Here is a 20,495-nt window from a genome sequence, read left to right on the forward strand (position 1 = left end):
ACGAAAAATTCTCGCAAAACGTCCCTGAGCTTTCCGGAAACGTCGGTGGGTTCCGCATCCGCGGTTTAAGCTCGGAGCAAAAAAAATTGTCCGAGGCAGGGCGCAACCTTTCGATCGGTCAACACTCGAACTTTCTCGAATTTGGCATCGCTTCAAATTCACGAGTCGCGATTGATGCGGGGCTGCCTCTCGGGCATGCAGAAAGAAAGAGGGAGCGACTCGGCGCTTTTTGCAAGAGAACGCTGCGCATGAAAATGCGAAAAATACTGTTACGCAACCGAGAAACAGGGAAAAGTACTCTCGTCAGGAAATTCAGGAGAATCAAAACTCAATTATGATAATTTCATGATCACATTGTATTCGAATGATTGGAATAATGTTTGGATGAACCGATGACGTTGGATGCTCGAAAAATTCATTTATTTTGGTTTGTCACGTTTTCTCCACTCAACAGAAACCAGTGGTTTGTAATCGTGACGCAAATTCGTTATATTCGAATTTTTAAAACGCTTTATCATCACTATTCATCATTTTCATCCAATCCTTGTTATTTTGCTCGATAAATAATATTTTTTTATTACCTTCCCTCACCCACTGGCTCGACGATGAACGTGCAAGGTGCGAACAAATGGAATGCGTTTGAAAAAAACATGATCGCTCGAAGAAAAGGACTCGAAAATACTTTTGTTTTGATCGCGACCGGACGTTGGTCCGTGGCTCGTTCTCGGGCTCGAAAACGTCCGCGGCGAATTGACGATGTGAACATTTTTGGTCATGTTCCAATCGACTTCCGAGCACATTTCTCTTCGCTCTCTCTCTCTCTCTCTCTCTCTCTCTCTCTCTCTCTCTCTCTCTCTCTCTCTCTCGGAGGTTTGACATTGGCTCGGTTCATTTTCAAATGTATGAATAATCGTGCGCAACGATGCGAAAATATGCACGCGAGCAATGCAACAAGGAAAAGCGAGGAGGAAGAAGCAGCAACGAGGAAAGTCATTTTGTTCAACTGAATCTTCGTTGTTCTAGGCAGAAATGAGTCCGATATACAGAGACGGATAGAAGCAATTTGAGGGCACAAGCTAACGGAGTACAGTCGATCGTTGCCAAGCGACGGAAAGAGACTTCGAATCAATTTTTACCAGTGAATGCCTTGTTTCAAACTCGGCTTTCGTTAGACAGAAAAATTACGCTTGGCAACAGATTCGTTGGTCGAGTCGTACTTCGATGTTGAAAAGAGGTAAGAAAACTTAATTTTTCTTATATAAATCAATCTGAGTGACGGTGGAACCGCGAACGTCCGACGAGTCCCTATTTTTCATTTGTTCTGCTTCAAAGTGCGTGGGAGCAATTTCGTAGAGCTGATTAAGCAGGTACAGTGAGTTTCACCTTTTGCAACCGCTCCCAGAGCCAAACTATCAAAGTTTCGGAAGAACCGAGGAGGGCTTTTCTCATAGAAAATTCTATGCTCTCCATAATCTGTTTGAGAAAAAATAAACTGGCTGACGAGAGCTCGAGCTCTTTGGGTCCGCTCCCTCCAATCACTCGCGCCGTTCTGACCCCCCAAGCCGCGATTCCTTATCACGACCGGTGACGCGCGCACCCGTCCCCACTGCTGCCAGAGTCGGAGAGAGGGAAGTGGGACCGCTGCGAGCGCTCCAAGATAACAACAGTCGCAGAGGGGGGCAGAAGGGTCTTGAGGCGAATAGCAACGGAACCAATGTCCAGTGCGAAGTAAACAAATTTCAACGGGGAATAATATAAACACAGGTTCGGTTAAATCCAAATTTTTCGAACACAATCGCTCCTGTATATTTTGCAGCCGTTTTGACGGTATACACGATAGAAGAGGCTCGTCGGCAATTTTCCTTACTGTTGACTAATCAGTAGAAAATTTTATAGTTAAAAACTACGTTAATAAATAATTATATACAAATATATAAATTTATATAATATTTAATATATATCATTTAATAATAATAATAATAAATATTAATACTAATAAATAATATAAATTCAAATAAATAGAAAACAAATAAAACATAAATACATATGAATAAATAATAATAATAATAAATATAAATATTAACCCTTCGAGTGCACACTTATTGCGTCATCCATATGCTTATAGGGTCAAAACGACCCAGTGTGCACTTTGAGGGTTAATAAATAATATAAATTTAAATAAATAGAAAACAAATAAAACATAAATACATATGAATAAATAATAAATAATAAAAGATGTGGAAACGTGGGAAAAGTGGGCAGCAAGGAATACAGGAACACGAAGTGTCGCATATGTAAGGAAGGATCGAAGCCCTGGAGCACATCTGCGAATGTCCAGAAATCAATACAGGCAATAAATAATGATGAAATAGTGGAAAATTTAGAAAAATGTTTGAGACAAGCCAGAGGAGAGGAATTAAAAGGGAAACTAGAGGAACAATTTAACAAGGAACCAGAGATACAGCTATTTGTATACGTCAGATAGTTCGAATTGATGGCACAAAAAGTAGAAAGGGAGAATAGAGATAAGACGAAAATTTTCGAAAATTTCAAAAATCGAAAAAATGACCTCCAACGATGGGCTCGAAATATGTTTCACTCGATTCTGAGTCGAATGAGACAAAAGTGTAATGACCGAAAAAAAAAAAAAATTTTCGAAGGCAATAGACTTCGAAAAATTTCCAAGGTTCGAAAATTTTCAAAATTTTCGAAAATTTCAAGAATCGAAAAAATGACCTCCCACGATGGGTTCCAAACATGTTTCACGCGATTCTGAGTCGAATGAGACAAAAGTGTAATGACTGAAAAAAAAAAAATTTCAAAAGCAGTAGACAAAGGAAAGAAGTTTTTCAAACGGCTGTTAAATACTGGTGCGCAACAAATAAAAATGAGTAAAAAATAAATTTAAAAACGTTGAAATAAAAAACAAAAAAAAAACTTTTTGTCTTGAGATTCGGGTCAAAAATACAACGAACTGAGCTGTCAAATTCGGGCCTAATTTACGGTGCCAACTGAATTTTCAATGGAAAATGATTGTACCTTTGACTCTTAAAAAAAAATTGTTTTTACCACTGTGTAGAATATTACAAAGACGTCACATCGATTTAATTACAATTTTTTATTTCACTGAGTCGATATAATTCGAAATGTTGATACGAAATAATCATAAAAATGGTAAAAACAAATGAAACAGCGATCGCGGTTTCGACCGGCGATCCCCGGCCGACTGTTTTGTTTTTCCTCATTGAGTCAGAAGTCAGATTTGCCAGACGAAACGTCATAGTTCCTCGGAAGTGCAATTATTCTATCGTGAGGCGTGCAGAATCAATAAATCATGCGTGTCCCCCATAGACACGTATGAAAGGCCAGGATGGTCGTGCGTTTACATAAATTACGTCAGAAACAATGAAAGGAAAGTTTATTAGCGCCGAGAACTTTCTTCGCAGTGAAAAAAACCCGATTGAATGATTTTTTAAACTATTTTTCGAAATGTCATCAGCGTCAGCAACGGTCGTTCAACGTTTCTTATCTTTTCCCTTTTTATCGCATTGTTAAATGCGGAGAACCACTGAATTATGGCCAAATGCGAAACACAAGCGTTCGAACAATCGACATCCAGTTTTAATCGTTTTTCTTCAATCGCGTTCCGAGCAAACCATTGTCGTTTTCTCGACCTTGCTGCTCCAATTGCTGCAGATTTCTTCCGCATAGTTTCCATTTTCGTAATCTTTTGTACACGTCGTTTTTTTCTCTCTACGACGCTGACGTTTGCGGCGTTGGAGTCCAACTACATGAACGAAAAAAGCTGTTTGTAATTCATCATTTTTATTTCACGAATCATTCGTGCCGGTTGAAAAATCACGAATTGCGAATTCGGCAGCGAACAAAATTGCAGATTCGCTGAAATCATTCGAGAGTTCTTTTTCAGATCATTTCGCTGGACTCGAACGCTGGATCGAGCTTTCGATACTCGAGATTCCATTCTGTCGAATGAAAACTCATTTTTCGATCCAATTCTATTATTTTCTCAAAAACGCTTTTTTTCTTCATTCACTAACGAATATTCGCGACTTTTTTAAATCATCATCGACCGAAAATGGAGTAAAATTTTTTTAAAATAAAATGAGACTAAAACGAATAGAAACAAGGAGATAAAAAAGCTGTCGATTGCGCCAGACCGGAAGTGGCATCTCAGTCGCCGTCTCTCCTCAGTTTTCCCGGGTCCCTCGATCCAACCGGAAGTCAAGGAAAAACGTTGGAGTCATAAAATAGAGCCGAGAGCTTTGAAACTCTGTTACGTGTCAAAATTGCGTCACATCGGGATGCGAATAATTTATGTACAATAAGAGAGAATGAGAAGCGAAAAGTTGTTTTTCCTTTGTTACCCTCTAATTTATTTGCTCGACTATATTTCGCTCCATTTCAACGTCCCCGTGTATCCTTTGCCCGTTCGCTTCAAATAATCCGAGCCTCATTGGCATGACTACCAGTGAGGACGGATCGATAACGAATCCACGAGGAGCCCCACCGTCAAGGTTATCGTTTACATTAATTTATCGAAAGTTCGTGAATATTTATGGAGCGTGCGTAATTGATTGGGAACAAATTTCAATTCTTTTTATTCGTTATGCACGAGGCACAACGAGTTGACCGAAATTGTCATCAATTTGTAAAGGAATTTCAAAACGAGAATAAAGTCGACAAATTATCGGCGCTTTCGTCCTCGGAGCAGACTTCGCGCGACGAAAAACATTGAAATCCACAATTGAACGCTTATCGCTTAAAAAATGGGTCAGAAAATGCAATTCAATGCAATCTGTACGATTGCCAGTTGAAAAAGTCATGAATCTCGTGAGCTTATGGCACTCGAGAAGCTTCAGTGTTATTCAAAACAAATGCATCTTTCTTCGCCTTGAAAAACAACGCAAAATCCACTCTCGTGTCTCCCAGTCGACCGGGTCATTGGACTGTGAAATGTACGCGTTGCACTTGGCAAGTTCAATCTGCAATTTGAAGCACTGCTGTACAGTTGCAGTCCATTTAATTTTTTTCTTTTTTTTTCATCAGCCACGTCCCTCTTTGTGCTCTGTTTGGTCTGCTGGTTGCTGGTGCACGTCACAGAGCATCGAACGGCATGTGGTCGGATAATGCACGTAACAAAAAAATACGAACGAAAATCTTCATTTCGTAATTCGTCTCGTGATTCAGGGAAAACATTTTTTTTGGCAACATTTTGACTCTCTATAACGAAATTCTATAAACATTCGTTCTTTCATTTGTTCGAATTTGTGTAGGAATCGAATTGACAAAAAAAATGAATTATTCCGAGTTTGTTTTCCGATTGGAAACTGATTTTTTCAAATCACTCGAATTGGGATTCGACGACAATTTTTTTTCACCATTCTTTTTTCTCTTTCCATAATATTTTCTCCATCTTGAAAGACAGAGCGAGAAATATGCTGGAAAACCTCGGATTTATTTAACACTTCTGACAAACGCAAAACGGACGTCGAGTGCTCATCATTTTCAAAAATAAATAGAGCCTGCTTCTCGTTCAATTAACAGCTCGAATTGGCAATAATAAAGCGAGATCGATATCGCGGGTGGATAATCGTGCGAGGTTGGAACGTTAATTTAATTAGCGGGTTACAAGACTCTTCCTGAGTTCTATTTCGGTGCTGCATTTCTTAATTCTGCAGTCATACGCGTATGGCGTCAGCATTAAGGGGAGAGCATCATCTCAATTCGCTGCATTTCACCGCGCGACATGAACCACGCCGCTGACGTCACCCACGAGGAGCTTCGAGCTCCTGAAACTTCACGATTTTCCCGAGTGATTCAGAACCGTGGCATCGTACCTTTCATCACATTTTACGAGTCGGGAGTCTCATTCAGGTTTTCCACCGCGTGAATTTCGGGAAAGCGTTTCAACCGAAAGATTCGTAACAGCGAGTTTATTAAGCAAAACTGGACGGAAGTGTTCACTGGAATCGTCGACTTGGAGCTTTTTTCCATCAGTCAATTCGACTTGCAATACACAAGAAAAACTGTAAATTTTCCTTTGCATTATAATTTCTATGGATATTTTGTTCGTCTCTATGCTGAGCAGAAAACTTTGGTTGTTTTTCGAAAATTACAAAAACCTCAAGAGATCGAGAACCTCGAGAGATCGAAATTGTGGATATTTTCGATTTTTTCATTAAAAATCCCCATTTTGACATTCTTCCCATTCCATATTTACAGAGTATACGAAACAATTAGATCAATAAAGCTTTCTGAGGGTGAAATAAACTGCGAGCATGTTTTCGTGGGCTCACGAGATAAGCGATGATTCATCGATTCTTTTATCGAAAGTATTGTTGTCACAGGTTACGAAAAAACTTCCTGAATCGAATAACGTAATGCCCGTGTCGAAAAATCTTCTCACAATTATCTCGCGCACGAAAAAGACGTCCAGAATTTCTCGTTCTTTATGGTTCAACTTTGGGGGTTTAGCAAGGTGAATAAAAGCGAATTTCGGGGCTGGCTGGATTCGGATTTTCGCATCTCGATTTACGTGCAATGTTAACTGATCGTCTGTGCGATACTTCAAGGTAAAAAAATGCTGGAATTCTGCTTTTAAATGAGCCAAATTAACGCGCTAAAAACATTAAAAAAAAAGAAATCTTTTGGCTTCTCAACTCGGTGATTTGTGAGCGTCCTTGGCCTTTTTCCAGGTGATCATGATTTTTGAGTTGGCCATGGACCTAGCACTGTCCCAAAATCTCCGAGAGATGTCTGAGCGAACTATTTTAGCATCACTCTCCCGACGTTTTCGTGTCGGAGTTACGGAACAGTGCCTCAGAAGCCCCTTAAGGTAGTTCGCCAGCTGAGTGCCGTATAAAAAATAGGGTGCAGCCCCCTTCATAGTTCATAACAAAGTTTCATAATTCCTCGTGATTTTGGAATTTTGATATTTTTTCTTTTGCGTACCCCTTGAAATTCTTCCACTCAAATTCTCACACGATTTTTATTACAATCATTTTTTTCTCAAAAACTAGAGAGTAGGAGTTTTTTTTTTTTTTTAATTTTCTTCGGAAGATAGTCTAATACTGTGTTTTTTGAAATAAAAATCGTAAGAACCGTTCTCGAGTTATTTCGATACACATTCTTTGTTTGACGATTACCATGCGTTCAGGTAGAGAAAGCATAGAACCTTAACTTGCAGCGCGACATGTTTTTTTTTTTTAATTTCCGTAAGAAACCGGGTTTCGCTATTGAACAACCTTAACGCGAGTTTCCCTAAAGGACATTAATTTGTTTTTTCGCAGTTTTCGTCTTTTTTTCGTGAAACAAGAAAAAAGCGGAGAAGAGAAAATACGAGAGAGTTTTGGACGCAAGGATAGTCGATGCACAGACGAAGAGACTGTGAACGTGCCGAATTCACTTTTCGTCTGACGTCGTGGCTCTCTCGTGCACGAGAGGGAAACGAGTCGAACATCGATTGTGAATTCAGCACTTGGTCACGCGAGATAAAAGTAATGCACATTGTTCTCGAAGAAATGCGAGTGAAACGACCACGAGAATGCTCGGGGACGACATTCGTGGGGACTGAATAATTCATATGAAAATTAGCGTGAAGAAAAAAACTGCTTGTAACGAGTGTCCGAAAAATCAGAGGCAGAACGCGGGGGGCGAGTAGAGCATGAAATTCTGAAGAGAAAAGTCCTTAAAAAGTTTTCTCTCCGATGGCCCCTTCACGGGTTATCGAACGAACGAGCGACAGCCAATCCTGCGCGGACTAGAGAAGCGGCACGGAGTGGGGCGCCGCGTCGGATTGGCTGTCCGTAATTCCTTGATATCTCACGAACCGTACGGCGAAGAAAAAAATGTTAAAAGACTTTTCGCTTCGGAATTTGACGGTCCATCAGCCCCAGGGAAGCTTGGCGTGACTTTGAGGCTTCCCTGTATATGCCCGTGTTCGAATAATGCGAGCACAGAGGCAGAAGTGGCTCAGAGGAATAATATTAACATAAGTAAAATGGCAATTTCTCCGAGCAGTCTTCGCGTGCCGGAAATTGAGTGAGAATAGAGCATCGAGTACGATGGACATAATAATTGCGAAATTAAATAAGCGAGGGAAAAAAGGCAATTGGTGTACGCAGGAGCGTCTTGGAACGTCGAGTGAACGCGTTTTGATGCTTCCGTTGCTCGGTGCTTGAGACAAAGAATCTAAAAGTTGACGTATACGCGCTGTACGAGTCGTTCGGCGACTTTTCTCATGAATGCGAACTTCGATTTGGTCTCAACTCCCGAATGGACAAGCCTGCCAGTGTTTTTCTATAAATTTTTCTCCAAATGAGTGATTAATCTTAATTTTTGGAAAATAAAAGTCCTTTCATTGCCCGTACCGTTGAAACGGCTCGAGATAGAGCGAAAACTCATAGGACCAATCTTGTGGCCGATCGAATTTCCTACAAAAAGTTCCCCGGCCGCAATTCCGTATCTTCAGTACTTTGGCCCTGAGAACAGATTGAAAGTGACCTGAGATTTCCTCGTGGAATCAGGTGCTCCTTTGACTTGTTTTCAGGCCTCAACTAATGGAGGTAGAAAATAGCTGCGGGGATCTTTTTTGTAGGAAATTTCGTCCTCCCCAACATTGGTTCTGTAGACTTTTGCTCTATTTCCAACAGGTTCGGCAGTAGAAACGATGAAAGATCTTTTCGTCTCCAACCGCGATAAAATTACTTACTCGTTTGGACAGAAGCTCATAAAAAAACCTTTTAGACTTTTTCACTGGGGTTTCGGTCGAGAAAACAAACTCACATTTCGTACGGTTTGTTATGGCACACCCTGTACGCACTGACTCTTCGTTGCTCGAGTTTAAGGAAGTTGAGGCTGTACAGTCATTTTTTTTATCCAAAAGTTATGACCTGTACCTTTCGAAAGTTAGGCCAGTTTACAGTTTGGCAATGTTGCATACACTTCAAAGAAAAGTTGGGGAAAAAAAGACAAAACACTGGTGAAAGCTCAGTCGAAAACACGAACGGTGACGATCCTAGCCTCAAAAAACTGCACGGGAAACAGATTATTATTAATATAATCTCAGCAAATCTCCTAATAAATCTGAAAAAAATTGACATTATTCAGCAAGCCTCGTTCATGTTGCCCAAAAAATTTCATATTTTTAGCATCATTTTTAACGGAGATATCAGTGAATGTGTCTTGACTTCCATAAGATTACATGTTATTTGGCTCAAATTGTTATTGATTTTTCACAGCAACGACGCTCCTAAACTGTCTGAAAATTTAACTGATTTTTTTTACACTTCACTTTATAAGATGCACTCGGATTAAAAGCGATGACAGCATTTTCATTCTAATGCCTCAACTTCCTTAAACTAAGCAAAACCCAAATGTTTATGCGAGTGATATTAAGCAGGGCCGAACGTTGAGGAGAACGCCAATCTCACGCATAGAAGTATATTTATTATATATATATATATTCGATGCGTTCAGTCGACCATAGCGATATAATTATAAGTTTGTTCGATGGCTAAAAACAGTATTTACGATTTGTGCTTGGCCTTCGACTTTCAAATCTATTTCCTCGAATTCAGGATCGTCAAGTATAATTTTTTCATTAATTTCGCTAAAATACTGTGAAATTACACTCGCCATAAATGAAACCTATTTATGGATTGATTTCGTAACTATGCCCTCGTAAATCGTACCGAAAATGAGTGATGATAAAACGTTCTCCCGCTATTTCACTGCCTGGAAAAAATGTTACATCGTTCTAAATACGTTTCCTTCGTTGCAGTTGAGCAACTTACTGTACGATTTAATTTGACACGTGAAAAATTTTCCCACGCTTATTGTTTACAGGCCGAAATATTTTCTGACCTATGAAAAAGGGATGGAAATATAATTGAAGCAGTGGGAGCAAATAAAATGTGAAACATAATCAATAAATTTTGTCAGTATTTTGAAACTGAAGCGATTGTTTTTCGTGTCGGGGTATAAGAATTCAGACGTTGCGGTGACAACAACGTACATGTCAAAAAAACAATCCGTTGGCGAGCCACTGTCAATGTCACTCAAATTTCATGCAACAGGATGAGAAAACGCGTAAAAAATGTTCGCATCATGTCGATTTTCTATTTTTTTTTTTCATTTTTAATCCACTAGTAGAATGATCACTCGGTAGTTTATAATTAATTGAAGTTAACCGAAAATCCTGAAGATTATTTTAAGTTGTTGAGCATTGGAAAAAGTACATTTTTTTTAATGAACAAAAATTCGTCGAACATTATTCTTAAAAACGTACCTAAATTTCGTTGCCAATCGTTGCAAAATTAGTGAACCGACTGGTCACGAACGAAACTTCACCGTACGATTCGTCAATTTGTTAATAGTATTAAAACAATATTTCAATAAATCCGTAATAATTATTGTCACGTACGTTTGATGAAAACTGTTATTGTTTGTTGGAAGTTCAAAATAAACACGTGCTCTCTCAAAGAGCGTTACACTTGTACTGAAGTTCGTAGAGTTCGCCGCGTTCGTAGAGGCCAAAAACCGCGTTAGTTCGCGTTTCGTCCGGCGAAGCTAGCGACCCGCGTTGCCGGAAACATATCGCGTGCTCACTCTATTTCATCTTTCTCTTTCGAGCATGCACGATCGTAAGAACGTAGTTCGAAACACCGTGACTCATGTGTAGTAATAATAATAAATATATAGTCGCGTGTTTTCGGCAATAAATGCTTGTGATTGGTCGACAAGAATCGTACCAGCGGTCGAGCCCTCGAGGAGAACAAGCGAAAAAACAAGACGTCACGGTAAACAAATAATTGGAAGGGGGAAATAAAGACAAAACGATAAATTTGGTCGGCGACCTCATTTGTAGCCGAAGAAACGCGTGACATCGATCCTCCTCCCGTAACCTTCGGATATTTCGTGACTCAAACGTTTTCGGCACTCGAAAAAGTGTTCCACTCGGGATACAGAAATGATCTATTCTTCATCCAGCGGAAAATTATGCAGAATCATTGCAAGAACAAAACTATACAGTGTGTTTCGAGAGATTTCGAAGAAAGACGATTCTGAATAACGAATTGGAAAAAAATGAATAATCATAGCGGCGACAATAAAAATCGATGTGAAACTGTGAAGATTTCGTTTCGACATCGAATAGAATTTTGTGTAGATAGCGTGGTGTTATTCTACGAAAAGACGTGAAACACTACCGTACGATTTTTGGGAAGGACGGTTAATCAACAAACATGAGACGTTTTCATGGCGTAAACGGAATCGTAGCGATAATTTATTCCACAATTCGAGTCTCAATGTCAGTAGCCACAGTCGTTTAGGGAGATAAAAAATCGTAAGTAAAAATCGAATCGTAAAAAAACGAGTTTACGAAATTTCCGTTTGTCCTGTCTCTTTTATCTTATTCCATATCGAGCCTCGTGTTTCTTGTCTTAAAAATCAATAATTATTGGTTTTTATCGAAAAATCTTGAGATAAAGAAACTAAAGTCGATTGAGTGGACACGAAAAATCCACAAGCTCGAAAACGGCGATAAACATCAACGGCAGTCGTATTTTCACGATAATTAACGATAAAAACAATTGTCTCGCGAACTTTTCATGGCATAAATGCCAAAAGACCAATTGCCTTTGTCTCGGAAGCCTCCTTCCCGGTTCCCGCGATGTTACTCAGCATCAGCTGTCCCAGAGTATAAAAACCGAGGAAAAAGTCTCGGAACGTTGTAACTGTCAGAAAGAGGGTCGCGGCGCTTTCACTTGGCCGATCGCGCGATCATCGCGCGGTCTTTTCTCATTGGTCCAAAAGCAGGCTCGCCAGTTTCCCACCAGATGGAAACGCCACAGACCGATTATTATTTCCAACGAATTTTTCGCGTGCTTTCAACCGCACGCTGCTCATTATTCGCGCTCAACTTTCCGTTCTAAAAAACTTAACACACAACCATAATTATTCGAATAATTTCATATTTTGGAATACAGAAAAAAGCGTTTTAAGGTAGCTCCTGTACTGCATGCTAGTCAAATGAGTGCTAAATTTTCAAAACCCTTTTAGACCAAGTTTAACGTACTGATTAAATCTATTGTTAGTGGATTTGTATTACAGCATATCTTATTAAGATGTAAAAATATTAAAAACCCTAGTTTTACAAAACCATCAACTGATAAATGCAAATTTTCACGCTGACACATTTTCACAGGTATTTTTCAGATAATTAGCTGCGTTTTTTCATCCATTTTATTGCAACGAGTCTCATTTTGTTCGTCAACTGGTCCTCCATAAATCCACCATGTAATTGTTTTTTTAACTTGATCGTTTCACTGTTGCAGCTAATTTTGTTCATCAAGTGAAAAAACTTTTTCATTCATAATTTCTGAAGGAATGAGTTCAAAGGAAAATCTACTTGGTGAATTCGTAGAGGATCGGTTGAGGAACAAAATGAGACTTGGTGCAATAAAATCAGTTGATAGTTTTGCAAAACTATCAGTTTAAATATTTTTTCACGTTAATAAAATATGCTCGAATACATATGTACTAACAATAAGTTTAATCGGTACGTTGAACCTGGTCTAAAAGCGTTTTGACAATTTAGCACTCATTTGACTAGCATGCAGTACAGGAGTTACCTTAATTAAGCTGCTCGACGATTCCGTCATTGTTTCGGAACGATTCTAAAGCTGAAATTGCACCGTTTCAAAATTTCAGTTTCCTCGTTCAGGCGTCCCACGAAATCTTTCCATTCACAATTATAAAACCCTCGTTTACCATCTGACGTAACCTGGTGAAGGAATTACGTGAATTTCGTAACTCCGCAACAGCCAATAACCTCTGATAAAGCGTCGCTCGAACGCGAATTTATGGGCACGTAATAAAGCGATGTAAAAAAGCGTAAACATGTGGACTCGTTATTCCGATCTCGTATTCAATTGGTTCCCTCTCTTCGCTTCGTGGGCTCGTCTCTAACGCGCCCACTTTGAGCCGTTTTTCCATTGGTTCATTCGAGGCACGTCGTTTGTTTTTTGTTGAATGGTTAACCGGTCTTTCAAGGGCAACGATATCAAAACAAGAGTGTTTTTCACTAGCTCCTTCCCCAACCATCTCGCTTTGTCTTGGGCTGAGTCTACGTCGCATTTTGCGATTCTGTGAGCCTGGCAATGCGGCATGAGTCGAGGTGGTGGGAGCAGCAGGAAATCGCCGTGTGCGCGCACACATTCGTTCGACACGTGACACACTCGTGCGAGATGAGCCGGACACGCCGATCACTTTGGCTCCTCTCTAATGATGCGCGAACGATTTATTCGCTGCCAAAAGTGAGTCCGATCGTCTTAACTTTCTCTCAAAAATTCTTATTTTTGTATTTCGTCGAAATTCGCGTTGACGAATTTCTGTGAACGAGTTTGCTCGCAAATTAATCGATCGAACAATCCCGAGCGATTGAGAACGCTGGCAAACGTTTTGTGAATCAATCAGCATCGTTTGTAGCGACGAACCGAATTTGCAGCCTCGTTTTTCAACGTTTCCTTATTTTTTGACAACAAAAACAGGGCGCAGAAAATTGAATATTCTAGAGATCATTTATCGAGGTTTGAGCCGAATTATCGTTCGAAGGTAATAGCGAAGTTTACTCGCTGGAAAAAACGAGAAAAAAATGGATTTTCTAAAGAATTGAAACAGCCGACAGGCACGAAAAGTACCAAACAACTCCGCTAGCCGCAAAGATAAAAAAAGCACGTACTCGAGATAGAGCACATCGGGATATGGAACTCGAATTGAAATGAGAGAAGAAAAAAAAAAGTTCCGAGTGTTTGTAAAAGATTGATCGTTGACAATCGCTTCTACGCGTCGGTTGTACTGTGAGTGCGATAACGATGAAATTTTCAGTAGAAAAACAAGCGCATTCCGCATCAACATGTTTTTGGCATCGCTGTTACGAATCAAAACGCACATGAATGTGGCAAGAGTCTCGAAACGATTGTTTTCGTGGCATAGTGCTCATTATGTTGTTTTCTAAAACTCACGAAAACCACCAATTCGCTTTGACGTTTCGTCCGAAAGCATTTTGAATTTGTATTTTTTTTTCAAATTTCTCTCCATCATTTATTTTTCGATTTTAACTGTTTTATAAAAACCCAACAATTTCGAAAGTTTCAATAAAAACAGTGGGTTCGAAGTAAATGCCAGATTGTTTCACAACGCAAATTCATTGCCAATTGACGTGAAAGTCTGTTTCGTTCGATTATGTAATCTTCGAAACTCGCATCGAAACAAAATCGAATGCCAAATGGTCCAAGACACGACAAGTTTTATGTAACAGAACATTCAGCTTCGTTTTGCCAAAAACGATCGCGATTAGTTCCCTAAAAAAGTGGCGCTTCTGACCGACACTCGCAGTCCCTACTGTCGATGCTGTACCCCGAGAGCTCTCCTCTGCGAATAGCTTGAAAACGTTTCCGGTCGTTTCCGAATGAGAAAAATTGAAGTAGAGAAAACGAATGACCAAGATTAACGATGTCGTTGATCAAATACTGAAAGATTCGAAAATGCTGCAAAAAAGTCGCATTTCGTCCAATTTTTCGAAAATCCTTTCGAAATTGGCGTAGAACACTTCCAGACTTTTTTTCATGATTCGACAGTAACGCTCGGTCTTCCGATCAATTTTTTCGAGTCTCTCGTGTCTTCGATTAATTATTAGAGAGAATTGTAACGAATCCTTGTTGCACTGAAACCATTCGAATTACATTGCAGGAATTCCTTGTTCATTGGCCACTTGCTGACTAGCATCAGTTCTCTGCGACGGTGAATCGCAGTGTGCCGCGAAGTGCGTCGCATAAAAAAACAATGCGATTGATCGCAGGTAAAAGCAGTTGATTGATTTGCACATTTTTCGTTATCGATTATGTTCTCTACGATTTTATTCTAATCAATGTTTTGCTCCAGGGAGACTTCTGATTCTTGGACGTGACACGGTCAACAGACGTCGAAGAACTCTCGTTGGAGGTTATATGAGAAGTGCAATGTCGAGTGACGCAAACGATGGGAACGAACCCTCGTCTGGTGACGTTGAGGAACGTGGTACAGTGAAACTGCGGAACATCACGAAATACAATTCCATGGCCGGCAGTTAAGGAGTTTCGGTACAAAAGTCAAAATATTAAGAAATTGATCAAATTTGGTGATAATGTTCTTCAACATCAAGTGCGAAAACACAAATTTTTTCAAAATTTTCTTCTACTTAGTTATCGAGTAATTACGCATTAAAGCAGATTTCTTATGCCCGGAATGTATACCTATATATATGGAAACGCTATGCTTATACACGTAAACTTTAGTGATCAATTACTCGATAACTGTGTAGAAGAAAAATCTTTAAAAATTTGTATTGTCAAATTTGGCACTAAAGAATATGTTCACCAAATTTTATAAAATTCTAAACTTTTTGAAATTTTTTATGTTTTTAGCATGGTTTAGCATGGCAACATTGTATCGCCTGTACCGAAACTCCTTAAGTATCGTTAAAATACAGATTGGGATAAAAAACACATCGAAATACTGTTACCAGCGACCGATATTAGGAAAAAAGGGCATTCGAATCGAAGGTTGACAGAAGGGAACTCTTTTCGTCGATACGGACAAAATTATTGCTGGTATTAAAAGAAAAGTGAAATCCCATTTTTCTTGTTTGCTAACCGATGAGCAAAATGGTCGTTTTTCTTTCAACAATAGTCAACTCAGTAGGAAATTTGAATATTTTTATTCCTTCGAACTTCAAGATCTCTCGCCGACTCCTTTTTCTGCAGAGCGCGTTCATTCTGACGGTCGATAATGCAGAAATTGATTTTTATTTTCTGCCGAAATAGCGGCAGGGAGCAATCTTTTTCAGTCACAAAAATCAACGTTTTCATCGAGTAGAGAGTCGGAGATTATGGTCCTAATGACGATTTTATTTTCAGAGCAAAGGTTCGAGTTGTATCCAGAGTTCGATGAGTTACGGAAGCAAATACTGGAGCTCATAATGCAGGTGTGTCCAAGCACTCGTCGTGGGTGACCACGAATTCTTGCAGTTTCCTGTTTGCACTGTGAAGCCATGGGAGATCGAAATTTGTTGAAAAACGTGTTTTTATCGAGAGCAATCTCTCAAATTTGTCAAAACTGCAGTTTTGTCAAAAGACAAAACTGAATTAGAAATAAACTTTGGAGGAACCAAGTTCAACGGGTCGGAGGGCAGGCCCCCGGAATGTTGTCAACTCCTCGGAGAAGTGAATCCGGTGAATCGTCCGGGGTCTCTTAGACCCTCGCAACTTTCCCTTCGAATAACATCCCAGGGAGGGTGCTTTTGAAGCATTCTTTCGCGCGAGGTTCGGACGAGTTTCCAAGTGAAATAAGCGAGTTGAAATTCCCATTAAAATGTAAGATGGGATCGAAATATTGAATGTGAATCGCATCGATAGAAAGTCGGACGCTTTTGGCTACGAGCATGAAAGTAATTTCGTGAATTGGCAATCCCTCGAGTGAGCTCATTCAGAATAAAAGTGCAACGTACGCAAATATAATCTCGTAAAATTTAAACCAGCGTACACGAAGAACGACTTGGCCCATTTCGTTTCAGCCGAGCTTTCATTTTCAGTATAAAGACTCGCTCTTTTTATTCGAGGCAATTATCTTCGAAGCTTCTTAAGAAGTTTCGGACGTTGCGAGATCCAAAGAAAATGAATGCCCTTTTCATCGCACTTTGCCCTCGAGTTTTATATCTCACGCACGCAGTTTCGTTTGTCAAATGGTCTGAAAGAGAAAAACCTCGTTGCTCAGCACCAAGTTTCCAGATGGACAAAACTACGAGAATGCAGTTTCAAAGTTTTTTTAACAACTCGGATCCCTCGAAAGAAAAAAGCTTGTTAATCTCTAGGCTCGTTAAATTGACCACTTTTTGCAATAAAAATTTATTCGCAATGAGCGAATAGTCGATTAAAAAATCTACTTTAAATCTGTACACGCATTTTAGGAGCGAAATACGACGTAGAAAAATCATTCGATCAAGATTTGAGTTGATAAATTTTCACGTTAATCGAACACTCAAATATCTTAAGATGCGATCCACGAGATAGAATTTTTAACAATAAATACTCCAAAGGGAGGCTACGAAACGATTTATTTTATCAAAAAAACTTGAAGGTTCGTTACAGAAGAAATTTTTGCTCTTGATATCGATCGTGTCGTTCGAACGTTTATTTTGGCGATTTTCTACAATCTAAAATGTTACTTCTTCGAATTTCGTAATTTTTCTATCACGATTCAGCTCTCAAAATTCAAAATTTTTTGGCCCAGTTCCAAAACATGAATTACGCAGGTCACCAGTTTTTTAATTCGAGTCCTAATTTGTTCTTCACATTCTAGTTTTGCAACAAAATCTTCGTAAAATTCTAGTTTCTCGATATTTTCGTGACCGAATTGCAGATTCGTTGTGAACGTCACTGAAGATTTTTAATTTTGTTTTTTTTTTCAGCCCGACAAATTTCCATTCAAACCGGATACAGATCGGCACGTGATTCCTGACACTGCTGTTTGCCTGGACAATTATCACGTGTGAGTCGTTCAGCAGAGTTCACGATTCAGTGCTTTCGAATTTCCTTTTAATATTTTTTTCCATAATTTTTTCCCATAATTCAGGGAAATAAAATGCTTGGCAGCTCATTGAAATATTGAACTTTATCGATTCAATTGGTGACTCTCGATATCACGCGAATTTCTGTGCTTACAGGGCTCTCTCGGACGTGCAAATACTTTCGGGACTGAACTACGAAGTAGTGGAAGCAAAAATTGGAGATTTAAACGCATTGTCAGCGGACGTTAAATGCCACGTTAGGATCCCAAGGATCGACGGTTACTACGACATCGTGCCCACAAATCCTGAAGTTAAGCCCGTGCATATGAGGGGAGAGTTCAAGTGAGTCTATTCATGAATCAAGAGCACAGTGATTCATTATGAATTTGATTACTCAATTATGTTATTTCGAGTGCAAAAATAATCGAATCAAGAGCCCCGAATGATTTCGGGGAGCTCAATTTTCGCGACTCTGGAAGCTCCAGCCATCTTGAAAGATCAATTTTCAGGTGGTTTATTAATAAATTCGATCTTATGGAAGCTCGACTAGGAGCGTGTCATGAAGATTGCGTCATTGTCGTAGTGAGAGATCAGAACTCGCGACTCTGCTAAATTTTTGACTGCCCAGTTTCCTGGGACATTGAGGAGATTTTTTGCTTGACAATCGTTTGTTGTTCAACTTGAAAACATCAGGAAAAGACCTCGATTCTCGAATACTTGTTTTTGGACACTTACGTAGATATTGATTAGAAAAAATGTTGAAACGGGGAGTGCTTGGCACTTGACATTTATCGATCGTGGAAACGTTCGATGATCGAACTGATTATTTTTTCTATTTTTAATGTTTCGTACTTCAATGCTGATTGTTACAGATTGAATTATGGAGGTGCCACGGCTTCAGGAATTGTTTGTTTTGACACGAACCTAATGACGTTATCTGCGTTCAACGCGGCCGTCGATTTTCAACAAGCAGAAGTGCCGAAAGTGAGGTTTTATCCTGACGTGGATGACGCGACAGTCGATAAACTCGAATCGAATAAAACTGGTGCGACGATTGAATCATTATGGAAAAATGGTCCACAGACTCATCAAGTTTTCAATAAGATGCTTAATTTCGTGTTTTTTTTTCTCTATCTCGTCAGTAAGTGGAGAAAAAGTGGCGAAGCAATTGTGGTCCAACGTAAGCCCGGTTCTCTACAGTAAGCTGTGTGACAGGTTGCGAAACTTCGGGGACTTGATAAATTGGGAAACGACTTTGAAGCAACTGAATTTACTGTGAATATTTGTATTTTTTCTTTTGTCCCGTAAATCTTGTTTCACGGTGGTCCTAATTTCTGTGTCCGTTCCATCGCAGATGCTACGAGAGAGCTTTACGAATTAGAACGGGCAGTGTTTTGGACGAAATTATGACGAGGCTCCGAGTTAAATTGGAAGCTGAAACGCAGGATGGAGCCGTAACAATGCCCGATGCCGAATTCACGGTCGCCCATGATACAAACGGGGAAGAAAAGTCCGGCAGGCTCAGGGCGAAATTTGGTCGCTTAGGACCGCTCATAAAAGTTGAACCAATTGGTCGGGGTGCCATCCCTCATGCGAGGGGTCAAGATGAGTTTGAAATCGTCTCTATGGTTCGCTTGACAGATTTGGAGGTTCGTACTATTCTGGGATTTTTTATGAGTTCGAAATTTAATGAACAAAGTTCAGAAATTCCATCGTGGAACGTATTTCAATGTACGAGACGTTAAACTTTCTTCGAACTCTTAATTTTTGTCGTGTCGCGAGGAATGGAAACGATCGTTTTATATTTGCCTGGAAAATCTGTGTTCCAGTTAACCTACGACGAATATTCGATGGAATCACCTGCTGGCAGCGTTACAGGAAAAATCAAGCAGGACCTCAAGTGGAGTCAATTATTCGTGAGAATAAATATCAACCGGAATGAGGCTTCGAAGGAAAAGGGCAGATTTCGCTTCTTGAGTATTGAGTACGAACGATTGCGTTTTTTTATCTCTGGCTCCGATTCAAAAGCATCGAAATGTTTATTCACTTTCCATCACAGTTAAAAGCATTTTTCCTATTTATTTCGATTGTACAGAAAACCCTGACGAAAATAATTGATCATTCGTCGAATTTAGCAAAGCTGATGAAGAAATCACGAACCTTGGTGATTTCGATTGGCTGGAACCTTGCATCGGTGCTTGGGTCGATGGACTGTTACGCTCCAAAGGAATACCAATGCTCGAAGAAACGTTGAATAGATGTTTGAACGAAGTCCTCGACGAATTTGGCGACCCCTTCGCTTACTGGGACGCTGTAATAGTCAGGGAGCCTACGTGGGAAGGAGTAAGCAATATTTCGAAAAATTCTCAGTCCAAATTTTCGTCTTGCTCGTCGTCAATGAGCCCTTCGATCTGCGACCATTGAAAAAACATTTATTTCAATTGAAAAAACTTTATTTCAACGAAATGATCGTTAATTTCAAACTCACTTTTTATTGATTCACCACGACAGGGTGGTCCGGCCTAAGCTTGCGAAGAGTCATCCCCGAATGTCGATTGATCGCCCCAAAGGAGGTTACGTCAAAAAAGGGAAAATCTGTCCAGCGGCCGAGTGCGACGTCACGGATTGCGCTTCGTGTCATCAAAACCGAAAAGCACAATTCGCGTTCTTGTGCAAATAAATGAAAAAGTAATCAATAGTTGAATAGATTTCCCGCCCCAGGGAGCCTGGAAAATGGAAAACCAAGTTTTCCCTCGACCGAAGTTCTGACAGAAAAGTTGCGAGATTTAAAATTCGCATTATTGAAACTGTAAGCAGAAATTGAATGAGCGATCGAGATCAAGGAAATTTCACCTTCGAAGGCTACTCA

The 20,495-nt window shown here is 39.8% G+C and overlaps 2 protein-coding genes across 13 annotated transcripts in view; one reads left to right on the forward strand and one right to left on the reverse strand.

Annotated features, from left to right (window-relative positions):
* Window positions 1-10,537, reverse strand: part of Lpin (phosphatidate phosphatase LPIN) — a 26,967-nt gene extending 16,430 nt beyond the window's left edge. For 3 of the 4 annotated variants that reach the window (XM_043428162.1, XM_043428159.1, XM_043428161.1), the window contains exon 1: window positions 10,310-10,525. The gene's annotated coding sequence lies outside the window, so the exon portion shown is untranslated. Of the gene's footprint in view, window positions 1-10,309 lie in introns of all 4 variants that reach the window. The other variant, XM_043428160.1, reaches the window with a different exon arrangement.
* LOC122415749 (uncharacterized) lies at window positions 1,086-20,483 on the forward strand. 9 transcript variants are annotated; one of them, XM_043428186.1, is made up of 12 exons: window positions 1,086-1,234; window positions 14,773-14,881; window positions 14,965-15,099; window positions 15,978-16,045; window positions 17,528-17,607; window positions 17,783-17,968; window positions 18,499-18,671; window positions 18,769-18,901; window positions 18,981-19,275; window positions 19,456-19,610; window positions 19,762-19,969; window positions 20,138-20,483. In XM_043428186.1, exons 2-12 carry the CDS (start codon window positions 14,866-14,868, stop codon window positions 20,150-20,152), a joined length of 1,464 nt encoding a protein of 487 aa, XP_043284121.1. In that variant the 5' UTR covers window positions 1,086-1,234; window positions 14,773-14,865; the 3' UTR covers window positions 20,153-20,483. The 9 variants fall into 9 exon arrangements, with proteins under 9 accessions (XP_043284121.1, XP_043284119.1, XP_043284118.1 ...); XM_043428184.1 differs by lacking the exon at window positions 1,086-1,234 and adding an exon at window positions 10,695-10,820; XM_043428183.1 differs by lacking the exon at window positions 1,086-1,234 and adding an exon at window positions 10,871-11,365.
* Window positions 20,484-20,495: the final 12 nt, after the last annotated feature.

The sequence above is a fragment of the Venturia canescens genome, chromosome 9, assembly GCF_019457755.1.
Source record: "Venturia canescens isolate UGA chromosome 9, ASM1945775v1, whole genome shotgun sequence".
NCBI lineage: Eukaryota > Metazoa > Arthropoda > Insecta > Hymenoptera > Ichneumonidae > Venturia > Venturia canescens.

What these genes read in the sequence shown, in the direction of transcription:
- LOC122415749 (XM_043428186.1), top strand. An exon ending in TGGTGACGTTGAGGAACGTG is followed by an intron (nt 15,100 to 15,977) that starts GTACAGTGAAAC and finishes TTTTATTTTCAG; the next exon opens with AGCAAAGGTTCGAGTTGTAT. An exon ending in TTGAAGCAACTGAATTTACT is followed by an intron (nt 18,902 to 18,980) that starts GTGAATATTTGT and finishes GTTCCATCGCAG; the next exon opens with ATGCTACGAGAGAGCTTTAC.